Source organism: Stereum hirsutum (genome assembly GCF_000264905.1).
Source record: "Stereum hirsutum FP-91666 SS1 unplaced genomic scaffold STEHIscaffold_5, whole genome shotgun sequence".
Lineage (NCBI taxonomy): Eukaryota > Fungi > Basidiomycota > Agaricomycetes > Russulales > Stereaceae > Stereum > Stereum hirsutum.
This window is the reverse complement of record NW_006763135.1, coordinates 1,358,720-1,372,115: the sequence shown is the minus strand read 5'-3', so window position 1 is coordinate 1,372,115 and position 13,396 is coordinate 1,358,720. Positions and strand designations below refer to the sequence as shown.

At 53.1% G+C, this 13,396-nt stretch overlaps 5 protein-coding genes across 5 annotated transcripts; 3 read left to right on the top strand and 2 right to left on the bottom strand.

The window, feature by feature from the left end:
- Positions 1 to 1,113: 1,113 nt before the first annotated feature.
- STEHIDRAFT_167501 (adenosine deaminase/editase) lies at positions 1,114 to 3,015 on the top strand (the record flags this gene model as incomplete). Its single annotated transcript, XM_007302764.1, has 7 exons — positions 1,114 to 1,273; positions 1,328 to 1,829; positions 1,921 to 2,286; positions 2,350 to 2,457; positions 2,523 to 2,622; positions 2,705 to 2,779; positions 2,841 to 3,015. The coding sequence occupies exons 2-7, from the start codon at positions 1,370 to 1,372 to the stop codon at positions 3,013 to 3,015; spliced, it is 1,284 nt and encodes a 427-aa protein (XP_007302826.1). The 5' UTR covers positions 1,114 to 1,273; positions 1,328 to 1,369.
- Positions 2,980 to 5,757, bottom strand: STEHIDRAFT_146237 (uncharacterized protein). The gene is made up of 9 exons (XM_007302763.1): positions 5,566 to 5,757; positions 5,468 to 5,509; positions 5,369 to 5,404; positions 5,201 to 5,307; positions 4,887 to 5,146; positions 4,629 to 4,817; positions 3,932 to 4,566; positions 3,740 to 3,861; positions 2,980 to 3,672 (listed from the first exon to the last, which is right to left on the bottom strand). Exons 1-9 carry the CDS (start codon positions 5,736 to 5,738, stop codon positions 3,608 to 3,610), a joined length of 1,629 nt encoding a protein of 542 aa, XP_007302825.1. The 5' UTR covers positions 5,739 to 5,757; the 3' UTR covers positions 2,980 to 3,607.
- A 128-nt stretch (positions 5,758 to 5,885) lies between these two features.
- STEHIDRAFT_95135 (clathrin adaptor mu subunit) lies at positions 5,886 to 7,868 on the top strand (the record flags this gene model as incomplete). The annotated part of the gene is made up of 8 exons (XM_007302762.1): positions 5,886 to 6,135; positions 6,199 to 6,574; positions 6,629 to 6,690; positions 6,761 to 6,833; positions 6,890 to 7,131; positions 7,200 to 7,345; positions 7,411 to 7,484; positions 7,561 to 7,868. 8 exons carry the CDS (start codon positions 5,886 to 5,888, stop codon positions 7,739 to 7,741), a joined length of 1,404 nt encoding a protein of 467 aa, XP_007302824.1. The 3' UTR covers positions 7,742 to 7,868.
- On the bottom strand, positions 7,844 to 9,106 carry STEHIDRAFT_120351 (mitochondrial ATP synthase). The gene is made up of 7 exons (XM_007302761.1): positions 9,057 to 9,106; positions 8,950 to 8,986; positions 8,833 to 8,872; positions 8,494 to 8,720; positions 8,257 to 8,361; positions 8,088 to 8,169; positions 7,844 to 7,998 (listed from the first exon to the last, which is right to left on the bottom strand). Exons 2-7 carry the CDS (start codon positions 8,980 to 8,982, stop codon positions 7,961 to 7,963), a joined length of 525 nt encoding a protein of 174 aa, XP_007302823.1. The 5' UTR covers positions 8,983 to 8,986; positions 9,057 to 9,106; the 3' UTR covers positions 7,844 to 7,960.
- A 668-nt stretch (positions 9,107 to 9,774) lies between these two features.
- Positions 9,775 to 13,363, top strand: STEHIDRAFT_146234 (uncharacterized protein). Its single transcript, XM_007302760.1, has 8 exons — positions 9,775 to 10,075; positions 10,183 to 10,288; positions 10,422 to 10,588; positions 10,685 to 10,883; positions 10,964 to 11,043; positions 11,111 to 11,182; positions 11,246 to 11,729; positions 13,273 to 13,363. The coding sequence occupies exons 1-8, from the start codon at positions 9,874 to 9,876 to the stop codon at positions 13,346 to 13,348; spliced, it is 1,386 nt and encodes a 461-aa protein (XP_007302822.1). The 5' UTR covers positions 9,775 to 9,873; the 3' UTR covers positions 13,349 to 13,363.
- The last annotated feature ends 33 nt before the right edge of the window (positions 13,364 to 13,396 follow it).

Here is a 13,396-nt window from a genome sequence, read left to right as displayed (position 1 = left end):
GTAGGCATGCAGAAAGTGAATTGAGGGCACTCGGGTTGGTGAGTCATCTGGAAGGTGTAGGTAGATGATGAGTTTAGGCTCGTTGAGTACACAATCTAGTGCTACTGGATATGACAGATCAACGCTCCTTGCATGGGGCCCTGTTGTGTCGCATATACAATCGACAACATGCAAAGCGAGCTCACTTCGACAAGAGCGAGCTCGGGAAGGAGTCACAGCGAGGGGAACAGAAGAGTCCACGATCAGGCCCGCAGAGAATAGATAACACACCTTCAAAGTCGGTACTTGGCTTCAAGACGGAAGCTCTGTATGAGTGAAAGATGGCGGTGGATGCCTGTAGACGAGCGCGCGGCGAGCAGACACAAGCAGCAACAGGAAAAATGCGCTTCGCGTCGGTCACGAGACGACGTCAGATCAATTTCAAAATGAGAAGGCTTTTGTTCTCCCAATGGTACTTACCGTCCTAACAGCAATAACAGGCCGTGCCCTAGTACAGCGCGGCCAGTGGTGCTCTGCGCATGATTACCCGTGGCAGAACTCTGCAGATCGGGAAACAGTCATTATGGTCATATGTGTAGACCAAGAATTTCTCTGATCTTACTGGAAAATATCAAGTCACTTATGGACTGCTATATACACAGTCCAGAACGCGCACGATTTCGAGTCGGTACAACTCATCGAGTTTCTCAATTGTACATTTGTACAACACTTATGGATCTAAACTACTTTGGATAATCAGACACGTTTGTGCAAAGAGTGTTTTCAGCAATTGCAAGGGGCACGTACTACATGGCGTTCATGCCGCCACAGCAACCGGAAGGGGTGGCCACAACTTTCATGACGTGGTTCAAATTGCGGATCTCGCCGAGCTCATTTCTCAATCAACAGGCGTTGTTTGCCTATGTTTGGCCTTGTCGAATTGAGAAGCTTCCAAGTCACGAGATCAATCTCCTTTCGAGTCGGGCTTGCGCCTGTTGCGCCCCATCCAACGTCAAAGGCAGGCCCCAGGGCTGATGATTCGTTGTCCCTAGAACCGCTGAGGCGAGAATGAACTCCAGCGATTGGACATGACTCAGTCATTCACATGCTTTGCCCGTATCTCCTCTCTAGACGCCGCCGAAAACATTGACAGCTGGACTTGCAGCAGTGGATACCACACAACCTCTCAGCAGCGGCCTTTGGCACCAAAGTCGAACAGTGAATATACCCAGTGTTACTCTGGTTAATCTCAATCCGGGCGGCAAGGCCTCACAATACGCTCCAGACCCCTCTTGTACGTCGCTGAAGTTTCTTTTGAGATTCGTACTGAAGAAAGTCACTCCGACAGGGAATAGAGTGGAGCACAGAGTTTTCCCCAAGGAAACTCACAATGACTATAGCCCTTCCTCCGGAACTCGTGGATCAAATCGTCCTTGCGACCTTCGCTTCCTACGCTGCACTCTCCTTCCGCCCTCAACCCACAAAATTTACCATCCTAGCCTCCTTCGTCCTCGTCCATCATACGGGCCCACCGGAGACCACACGGATACAAGTCATGTCGCTGGGGACAGGGTCTAAATGTCTGCCCCGGGATAAGCTGCCGGCTTCTGGGGACGCGCTGCATGACTCTCATGCTGAGGTCTTGGCCAGAAGGAGCGCTATACGCTGGCTTGCGCAAGAGATTATGCGGGATTGTGATGCGGATGAACAGCCTGAGGCCTCTGATACTTCTCAGGATACGCCGACGAGTCGTTCTCGGTCGCCGTGGATTTGTAGAGAGTCGTGTGGCAAAGGCAAGTACCGCCTCAGAGACGGTGTCAAGCTCGTCCTCTACGTCTCAACTGTTCCATGTAAGGCTCGGTCGCTGTACGAACAGAGAACTTTTTTGACTGTTTTCCGTCATTTTCCCCTGCCAACTTGCACGGACTGTATGTTCTGAAGGCGGAGATGCCTCTACCCGCCTCTTAGCCTCACTCCAAGATCCAACCATGGCCTCTCTCAAGGACGCAAACTCCTGGCCTACGCTCCCCTCAGAAGCCCCCTCTAGAGGTCGCGACGACTACTCCCGACTGGGCGTCCTTCGTACGAAACCTGGACGTGCCGATGCACCTCCTGTGTTATCCATGACTTGCAGCGATAAAATCGCGAGATGGAACGTGTTGGGGATGCAGGGAGCGTTGATGAGCAGGCTCTTTGAGCCTGTGTACGTTGATGGGATCGTCATCGGGGAGGTTGCGGAGGAGATGAGAACCGCTGTTCGCGAGGACTGCAGGAGGGCGTTCTATGGCCGGTTGGGTGACTTGAACGGTAGACATTATTCCCCACTCTTCAATTGCTTTTCAGTGCGTTGACGTGCTCACATTTGTACAGGCCTACCTACAAAATATCGGATCTCTCGTCCTGAGATTTGCTTCACTGACCGACCTTTCATACACTCTCGACCAAGTATCCCGGGCGCCTCAACCTCTTCGAACGACGGTGCGTGCCGTCACCTTCATCCATGCATAGTCGTGCGCGCACCTGAACGGTGGAACGTTCTTCAGCTCTTTGCCATGTCCACGGCGACCCACAATCGCCCGAAGTTCTTATCAATGGTCTCCGAAGAGGTGTAGCACCAAAACATAGATCCAACCCAAAATACTGGTGGGCCCCATGACTTATCGATATGCCGTGACGTTGACTCTTCTAATACTCGTACTACTCGCTCATATGACGTCCCCTCAAGGCCCCTCACGTCCAAGACATCGCTCCTGAATCTACATCTTCTGACACTGAAAACCCTAAATGTTCCAAGACCTTCGTACGTTTCTGTACCTCTGCCCCATCTCGCATCTCCATTGACCTTCTTCCATCATCAACAGTCCTTCCGACACCTACCATACCATCAAACGTGACGCCGACGGTGCATACCAGTTGGCTCGCAAAGCCCTCCTTGGTCCTGGTGCGCCGTTTGCGGGGTGGCTCGTCAGTGGTGCAAGGTTCGAGAGTTTTGATGCAGGAGGACAGATAGTCGGAGTCGTTGGTTCTACAGACTGACAGACAACGGGTGTTGAAACGGGAGAAACACCCCAGGCCTGCTAGTACCACACATAGGACACCACGAATGACAGACAGTACACCACAGATCCACTATTTTCATAATGAAGTCTACTTACTACTGCGTGTTTCCTCGATAAATACTGGATCCGTTCTAATTCGTGAATTCCTTTCGGTCTATGTACTATGGTCCACCACGAGTCTATGTCTTTATCGTAGAGATGAGGGGTAGAGCAGCTGGGGGGACCGCTGGAGCAAGGCTGCACGGGCTACACACGCTCGTAGAGTTAAACAAAAATTATGAATAAAACAACAGTGGCGACGACAACGACGAAGACAACAATAACGGGACACCGGCGAATATAGATGATTGAAACAAAGTGGGCGGCGAAAGTGGATAGTGGCGAAGGTGGAGGTAGGGGTAAGGGATGATTGAGTGGCGTGACGAGTGGTTGGATCACAGACGGCTCAACAGTAGTATTACAGTACAGTAACATTGTAGTGCGGCGAATTCTTCTTCTGCTTCTTCTTTTCTTGATTCGGATACAAATATACTTTCCTCCGACTATCTTGCGCGAAATAGAGATAAAGATCATGAGTTGAGCTCCTTCTTCGAGACGAGGGCTTCCTTGGTGGCGACGAGCGCACACAACGCGGCTGTGATATTGTAATGAGGATTCAGTTCGCTGGTGTTGGATGGAGAAGAGGACTGGACTGCGCTTACCACCGACACCACTTCCATCCTTCGCCAATCCGATCTCCACTTTGGACTCGAGATCCTCGCCGATAAGCATCCTCAACGAGTGTCGCATCCTCTCCTCGAATCGCGGATAATGTTGGATCAAACTATACAACGGTCGTGGGTAAGCGCCCACGGAACGTAAAATAAAATAAAATAAGAATCGAGATTGCGTACCTTCCATCCACACCAACAGAGATCCATCCGCCTCCTTGCTCAAGCTCCTCCTTCAGCCTATGCTCCAAGCCCATCTGCTTAATGACCGTCGCCACCGCACACCCACTCAACCTCGCCGCCCTCTGCACCACAATCGCACAGGCCCATCTCACAATCGCCGCATCCCTCAACGATACCTGTTCGGGCTCATACCCCACATTCTTGACCAACACGTCCCTAATCTTCTGCAACCGATGGAGCGTAATCGGCCTGATCGTCTCCGCCGTCAGCGGTTTCTCGAAATCGAGCAAAGACTCGTCATCGATCGTCTTCAGGTTCCCGTTCGACAACTTCTTCTCTGCGAGCTTCGGCCCAGATGCGCTTGGATCCGAGGATGGTTCTTCCTCGGACTCCCAGGCCGCCTCTATTAAGGACATGTATTCGGTGTCGAAGCCGTAGTGGGTGTTCATGATCTTACTGGCTCTGCCGGCGAAGAGGATCGGATGGGGAGCGGAGTCGATGAGGGCGAGCAGGAGGTTGCGGGTGATTTCGCCGAGGTACATCCCTGAGATGAACTTCTCGAAGGCTTGGAACCGAGGATTGATAGATTCTCGGTCGACTTTATTGTCGAACGGAGTGGAGGGAAGGATGGTGCGCTACAGGTTTGCGGGTAAGTATGAGCCAAAGGTTGAGAAGTGAGATGGGGAGGGACACTGACGGTGTTGTTGAATGCTCCCCATTCGGTGTTTACGATCATTTCGCCGCCCTTGGCAGCGACGGGGGAGTTCTTCAGCTTGGTGATGTTCTTCACCTGCTCGACGTAAGCGCCGTTCGTTCCCGTACCGAAGATGCATCCGAGAATGCATCCACCGGCCTGGTAAGCTCGGGATAACAGCGCACCAACAGTCTAATTGGGAAACGATAGATACGGTTATCAGAGGGCGTTGGATGCAGTGAGCAGAAAAGGCATGCGTACGTCGTTGACGAGCGCCACGCACTTGACATGCAAGTGTTTCCGGTCAAAGGCGTCCTGAAGAAGTTTGACGACGTCATTGCCGATGGCGTTCTTGGCAGCGAAACCTTTGGTCCAGGTGAGAATCACACCCTCGTCGAGGGCGGTTTGTTCGACGGGGAAGGAGAACGTGAGTCCGAGAGGGATGTGTGTAGCTTCTGAGTCGGAATTTGCGGACGGGCCGAGGGAGGTGAGGAAGGCATCGACGGAGTCGGCGAGGTAGTCTGTATTGCGATGTTAGCGAACGAACGACTAGTCGGAGGGTAGTAGACGCTCACCAAATAATACGGTGGCTTCTCCTGTCTTGAGTGCCTCGGAGACCTTGTACTTTTGCTGGCGAAGGCTGAAGGTCTTGTCTCCGTTGAGGGTGACCTCACACACTCGGCTTTATAGAGGAACAAGTTAAGTCAGACTGAGGGCCGATAGAGAGAAAGAGTATGGCGTACAGGTTTGTTCCTCCAAGATCAAGTGCAAGGAAAGTACTGTAGATTATATCAAGGCATCTTATGAGACCTTGGTGAAAGAGTGTTAGGAAGGAGTATTACCCAGTCTCTGTACCATCTGGTACGCTGGTGACGAAAGTTGGACTGTGATGCAGACAGTAGGTCAGATCAAGAAAAGAATCGGAGATCAGCGCACGTACATCATGGCCATCGGCTCGCCATATTTTCCTAGACCGGTATTGAAGTCCTCGAGGAACTTGTTAGTGATGACATCGAGCGCATGTTGGTCGAGATCGAACTGCTGCTCGATGTCGTCGAGGATGGCTTTGAAGTTAGCAGGGTTAGCGTGCATGAGAGCGGTTGTGGGGGGCATGGGTGGGGAATGGGGAAGTGGAGAAGTGGAGGGTGGGGGATATAAGCAGGGAAGAATTTGAGCGACTTGATAAATCCGGACAGGGGACCGACAAAGACCGTGATCGGCGAGCGCACCCGGAGCCCTCCTTAGCATTCGACCACACGCATGGCCATCGACGGCCTCATCGTGCTCGAGAACACCGGCAGGCCTATCGTCCAGACCGCATTTCGCGCATTCTCGGCCGCATATCCTCTCCTCCACATCGATGCCTTCATCCACGCCGTAGACAAGGCAAAGCGCAGACAGGACGTAGACCCCGTTCTCTTCGTCCCCACCTTTGAGAACGATGCACCCAGCGCATGTTGTCATCTCGAACACGGAGGCCTTACTTTCTTGTGTCCCGTTAGCGGTGACAGTGCGTTGTGTTTTTGACAATCACAAACTTGTTCGACTGCTGAGTTCCCGTTTGTTCGTTCAGTCGATCCGCTATACGCCTTCGCGTTCCTCCAGACCTTCATCGAGATTCTCCAGGATTATTTTGGAAATATAAGCGGCCCTACCATCAGGGACAACTTCGATGTCGTTTACCAGCTCCTCGAAGAGACGTTGGACTCCGGAGGGCATCCTCTCACTACGTCGCCCAACGCACTCAAAGACATCGTCTTGCCGCCCTCACTCCTCCACAAGATCCTTTCCGTGGCAGGTGTTGCCGGTCTATCGACGCCCGGAGCTCAGGGAGGACACAACATGGGCGCTTTTGCTAGTCCTATACCATGGAGAAAGGCAGGCGTCCGGTACAACAGTAACGAGATCTATTTTGACATCGTCGAAGTGCTGAAAGCGGTCACGAACAAGTGAGCACCCGTCTCAGGCGTCGTCTCCGCCTACGTCCTCATCGGGCTCACCAGGACTGGATCAGTGATCAACAGCACTGTCCTCGGCAAGGTTGAAGCCAACTGTCACCTCTCAGGTGAGCCCATCCACCACACCCGCCACATACGCCACTCAGGCATGTTCCTGATATTCATATGCATATCCAGGCACACCGGACCTCTCCCTGACCTTCACAAACCCGAATGTCATCTCAGAGCCGGCTTTCCATCCTTGCATACGGTACGCAGTTCCTATTCGTACCGTACGCACTAGCGCTGAGCCTAGACGGACACCAGCCTCACCCGTTTCGCCCAGTCCAAGGTGCTTTCGTTCGTGCCTCCGGACGGACATTTTACCCTCATGGAATACCACTATTCGCCGTCCGCTGCATCACAGAGTTCCGGTTCCAAAGGATCATCTGCACCGACCCCGACTACCGGACCTGCGCCGATTCCTATTACTGCCGCTGCGCAAGCGCAGACTCAGGTTCAGATCCCGTTCATCGTGAAGCCCAACCTGAGAGTACATGATAATGGCGGTGCGTCGATATTTTTGAGTGAACATGCACGACGAGTATGTGACTGAACGAGGGCGTCGACGATGTAGGCTCGCTCGATATCACCGTCACGTCTCGCGCTACGACACGCACGATAGATGATTTTGTCCTGGAAGTTTATCTCGGGGAGGGTACGACGAGTGCGAGCTGTACAGTTGGTGGAGGTGCGGAATGGACGTACATCCCGACCAGACAAGTGAGCCGCTTTACATTCCGTCCAGACTACCTTTATTTTATTGTTACTCATTAGATCCTGTACAGGTCCTGCGCTGGACAATACCCATCATCCATCCTTCATCTGGTCGTTGGAACCTCCAGGGAACCTTTACATCGTCGTTCGCACCTCTCTCTACTCAGTCTCCCCCTACTGCATTCTGACTCTCATCTTCGTCTACTCCAAAATGCATCCAGAGCGTCAAGTCCTCGACCCTCGCGATCCCTTCTTACAACATTCGCATTATCCTCTCACCTATTTTCAGCTTTGAAAGTAGACCAGCTGAAGGTTACGGGGGAGACGTATAAGCCTTATAAGGGGGTGAGAGGGAGGAGCGAGGGTAATGTAGAATGGAGGGTGGATTGGCTTGTCGATTGAGAAAAGAAGAGTCAACGGACTTCAAAGAACTGCTACTTCCATGGTCTTTGTGCAGAAGACCACGGTAAGATACTTACTGTACACTATACTCCTGACTCAAGAAAATTCGACGTCAATCGTGAACGGCAAAGAGAATCATGGTCAGACGCGTCAAGCGCGATATTTTCTATTTCTATCCAGCGACAACAGCACCGACAACAACATGAAAGATCACGCCTTCTACATAATCGAGAGGTCGCCGAACTTCTCCTTGTAGCCTGTAGGCCCACGTGAACAAAAACGCAACATGAGTACAGGAAGAGGCCGTGGAGGACGGAGCAAGAGCAGAAATAAGGAAAACACGTACCGGGCACGGTCCACTTGCCCTTCTTGAGCATGGTCTCGACGGCCTCGACAATGCGAGGGTGGGCTTGCGCGACGTCTTCGGCCTGTAGCGTACGAGGAGTACGACATGTATACATACGTTAGTAAGGCGCGAGGCTGAAGATGTAGGCTAGTGTAGGGACGAAACGCACGGTGAGGTCCTCGAAAGGACGGGCCTCCTCGATGTTGGCGAGGGTAGCCTGAAGCTCCTTGAGCTCGACGTCGATCTGAGCCTCGGTCTCCTTGGCTTTAGCAACCTATTCACACCATCACATCACACCCAACGAATATCCCAGAAAAAAAAACCGGAACGCGCAACCATCCAATCCATCAGTCGCGTCTCGCAATGGAGGTAGACGGTAGAAAGACAATGGATAAGCAACACTCACCGCCTTGACCTCGAACGTCTCGATGGCCTTCACATGCGAGCTGACATCGTAAGTGACGGGCTTGAAGTCCGCGAGGATCTTCTCGGCCTCATTGACGATCTCCTGGTTCTTCAAGACGGACTTGTAGTGCGCGATGTCGACCGTTGTGGGTTGGGCGGCGTATGTCGCGTTGATGCGCTGGGCATCGGAGTGGCGTTTGCGGAAGGCTTGGAGGGCCGCGACGGTCTCTGGATAGATGTGGAGGGTACGTGTGGACAGGGAAAGGGAAGGAAGAGGTGGTCAGGTTGGGTGATGTGAGGTGAAGAAACGCGGAGAGGGTTGTGAGGCAAAAAAGAGAACCTTTTCCAAGACCGAGCGAGGAGTAGATGCGGGTGAAGTCCTAGTAAAACGAGGGCAGGTTCAGTCAAGGGATACAGCTCCGGGAGGATACGGCAACAACAAACAAACGGCACTTACGACCGCTGCTGTCGTGGCTGCCTTGGATGCCATCACGCTACGAATAGAGCGCAAAAAGTGTAAGTAAATTACTATCGGTTCATGATAAAATATATGTCGGATCTCACGAGAAAGTATGGAGAGAGCGAGCGGGTTTGTTGTTGGCGTTGGTCTCGAGGTTCGGACGAGCTTGCCTGTCGCGGCAATGGCCGAGTGATCGCTCCTGCCTTTTCCGACGCTCGTGTTGACGTTGAAGTCATGGTGGCGCGGAAGACGTGTTCAGCGTCCGCAACGACTTTCTTGAGTTTGGAGCTATCTTCTTCCTTCCTCTGTTGAGGCCGGCGAGGTATGTCTGTCCTGCTGAAATCCTCCTGCATATTGACCTTGCTCAAGACCAGGTTCATTCTCGACAGGGGTTCCGAACTTTACTTCACTGCTCCTTCGAACTTCTTGTCTTGTCGGCACCACCTCATATACTTGCATGTACCCTGACGTCGGTCGAGTTATATCACCTAAACACTCGTCACTCTCCAAGTCGTTCCCTATCGTGACCAAAGCCGACCCTATACACACGGGGCACACGTTTTCTTTTCCGTCACTGACATGTCAATGGGGGTGGCCATGGCCAACGCAGCGGTCCGTTATCGTCGACATCACACACACAGAATGCCTTCCCGCATCCGCCTCCATTCCGTTTACATATCGTGGGCCGGAGAGCTATGTATGTATCCCACCTCCTGCTTGCTTGCTTGCGTTGGTTCCCAGAATAAATACCCAGGGTACAGCAAGTAGTCTACTCGGGCGCTTTCCTGACCGTCTTGACGCCCGAACCACGAAGTTTCGGGTCTATACCAGTCCTGTGAACATTGGTCCTCCTTGATTCGCAACTCTCATCATCTCTGCTCCTCATCTCTGCTTGAGAGTCTTGTATCCAGCTAGTCAACTATGCTCTCGACACTCCCGGAGGTTTCGCTCGAGGTTGTGGGGCTGGGCGTCGTCGCGGCTTGCTATTCCGGTTTCTTGTTGCGAAGATGGTGGATTAGTCGAAACAAGCAGGTGCGGGTATTATCCCCTTCTGGGGAGGCGGTGATAGTGGCGGAGAAGGAGACGAAAGTGAAGAGCAGGGCCGCACAGGGTCCATTTGGAGGTTCGTCTCTTTCACTGTCTTCGCTGTCTGCGTTCATTTGGACTAACGAACCATGCTGTTCATTCTATTGTGTTTCAATGTGTGTTCATGTCGGCCGTGCTCGATAGAATGGACGCCGGACCCGTTCGAATATCCTTCCATCACACCCGTCGAGACGAATATAGAAGACATGGCCCCACGTCCATACCGACCCTTCAAAGAGGGAGAATATCAGTTCGTGCTCCCACACTCCATCACCCCCTCCCTCTTCACTACCGCCATGATCATCATCGCCACATCACCCTCCCCACGCCCTCCACTCTCTATCAAACCCATCCCTCCATTCTAATCCTAATTCTAATCACAGCATAACCATGGGCATCCGTAAAATGCCCTTCGACGAATGGATCGAACCAGACGACCAACTCGCGACGTACCACCGCATCCGCACACAGCGTGTCGCCGAGCGCAAGGAGCAAGTCGTACAAGTTCTGCCTGATAGGCCCGGGGTCGTGAAGGGCGGTTTTGAGGCCGGTGCGTTCTCTCCTCTCCTCTCTCCCCTCTTCCCTTTTGTATGATTGTATGATTATCTCGCTGTGTACTCATTCTTTCGGGCTTTGCGGACTGTAGCGGAGGAACTCGCGCACGAACTCGCTGAATTCCTGAGCCGTCGCTATCCCAAGGTCTACTCTGTTACTCGTCACGCTCCTGGTTCAGAGAAAGGGAACGGGTGGTATGGCGATGGACGCATCAAGGAGGTCACGATCTTGCCGCTGGGCGTGCCTTATAATCTGGACGAGGACGAACCGATGAAAGTCGCTGGACTATTGTGCGTTCTCACATATCCCATGCGCACGCCGTATAACATGTGTGTTCGTGGCACTAATGGAAATGGAAATGGGGATGCAGGACGCAGGACGATATGGCGATCATGATTGAAGGAGAAGATGGGGAGTATTATTTGCAGGCTGGGGCTATCCTCGTTCCCGGTACGTCCCGCCTCTGAACGATCCTTGACTCCTGCGTCCGATTATTGACTATGATGGTCCTTCGTAGGAACGTGGCGTCTGGACGATAAAATCGGGATGCCGCTCGACGAAATCCATTACACAGGCGAAGTCCCACTCTGTAAATTCTCGTCCCCCTCTCCCACCGTGACACGCATACTAACCATCAACAAACACCAAAAAGACAAAGAAAACCTCCAACCCTCCATGACGCGCTTCTTCCGCCGCCTCACACCCTCGTCCCCCGTCGTGCGCAACAACTGGACGATCCAGAATATCGATTCTGAGCGGTACAGAGGCTCTATCGACCAGACCGAGCTATCATGGGCGACGACGCAAGTCGGAGCAGAAGACGCGTTCCAGCATCCTCCGTCATCTTACAAATCGTCTCTTTCCGCTTCCTCCTCCTCCGCCTCCTCCCAGGGGGCGAAAACGCCACACACCCCCACACCGTCGACCTCAACTTCCGCCTCCCCAACAAAGATCGAGAACCTAAGACTGCGAACCGAACGACAGTCCCTGAGACGACTGCCCAAGTCTGGCGCGATCGTGTTTAGCGTCCGGGTGTATACGCTGGGCATGGAGGAGTTGGGGAGGGAGAGGGGTGTTCCGGGACGGTTGGCGGGAGCGGTGAGGGGGTTGGCGGGGAGTAAGGGGGAGGTTGCTGCGTGAGTGAATTTTTCTGTTTGCTCTTTCCTTCACTTCGGTTTTGGTTTGGTGGTTCGATGCGGTGGTGGTGGTGGTGGTGGTGGTGGTCACTTGGTCACTTGGTTTGGTGGTGCTTGGTTCTGGATTCGGAGTCCGTTGTGGGTTGACCGTTGTGGGTTGACCTGAGGCGCTGGGACACAGTCCTGTTCCGTTCACGTTCCGTGAGCCTATGAGCCTAAGTTATGTCTGTTCCGTCGCTCCAAAGAGCGCACTGGACTTCTGGTCGTCTGACCAGTGCATGGCCTCGGCATGAAGTATGAAGGGCGGTTTTCGGTGGTCTGTGGTCTCTGTGGGGTATTTTCGGTGTGCTTGTGATCCGTCGAGACGGATATGGGATAGGCTTCCTGCAGGAGGTATGGCTCGTCATGCATTCATAGCTGGGAGAAATGACTCGACCTCGAGGTCGAAGAGAGGTCCCTTCATATCGCACATCTACATACCATCCATCCGCAGACGCAGGCAGAAGGGTGGTCATTGAATTCTCATCGCTTGGGGACGTGTGCGAGCTCAGGCCCGGGGTGTTCAGGGCAGGATGGGGAACGGCAGCTGGTACGCCCTCGTGGCCTATTCGGCTTTACATTGGTTTGCCTCGCCTCGCTTTGCCATCTGCCTTCTGCCTAGCCTCCCCAGCCTCGCCGTTTTTATCTACTACCTCGAGCTAAGTATTGTGTGGATACATGATTTTTTCGAGGGGTGCGCAAAGGTGGTGGTGGTGGTTTTCATGTCACACGAATGGGAGATTCGGACCCTTCAACGCTGTTTCGGTTGGTTCTGTTGGAAACCGTCCGCCCTTTTGTGTGCATGAGACCAACTCTGTGTCTACGTCCTCCTTGGTGAGCGTAACGGGAGCAGTGCTTGTTCTTACTCGTTCAAGTCCCTGTTCTGCATAGAAAGAAAGACCGTTCGAGACCCGCGGCGTTGCGGCTTCCTCGAGTCTGATCAGTTTGCCGTCGTCGAAAATAGTGATGCCGCCGGGTGGGGCCTGTTCGCAATGATTTTTTTCTCTCCTTTGGTGGCATGCGGGATCTCAGATGACGCTATCGGGGCGGGTCCGATATGCCGATTAAAGTACCGCAAGCGCCGTATTGCGCTCCGGGGGGTTTATCCGTTGATCCGGTGTGCGGGAGGCGGATGTGGATGTGTTTTTTCGTTTGTGGTGCTTATCGCCGTTCGTTTGCGGTTTGCTTTGAATGATGGGGAGGAAGGACGAGGGAAGGGGAGGACAAGCAAGCAAGCGAGGGAGGCGCAAAGGAGATGGCGTTCTGGATAAGGATCGCGATCTCATCTCACAGTCAAGCCTCGGGATAATTGCTAAGACGACTCTGATTCGTCGGACGGCGGCATCGTGGACTGAACTGTGGAGCAGCAAGCGGCAAGGGGATTGCGAGGCTTGGTAAGATGTGGACACGGAGGGGGTGCTTCCAAGATTCGGGGCGTGCGAGATTCGGATGGACAGGGTGGAAGCTGACCAGGTGTTTTATTTTATTTTATTTTGTACCACAGGCGCAAAAGGCAGGAGTCGTATGAGAAGGAACTGCTGGAGTACCTGGATGGGTGTGCGAGGGCCGAAGTAGAGTAGATGTATGGATGTATGTACACGTTGTGGACTAGAATGCGAGCAAGATGA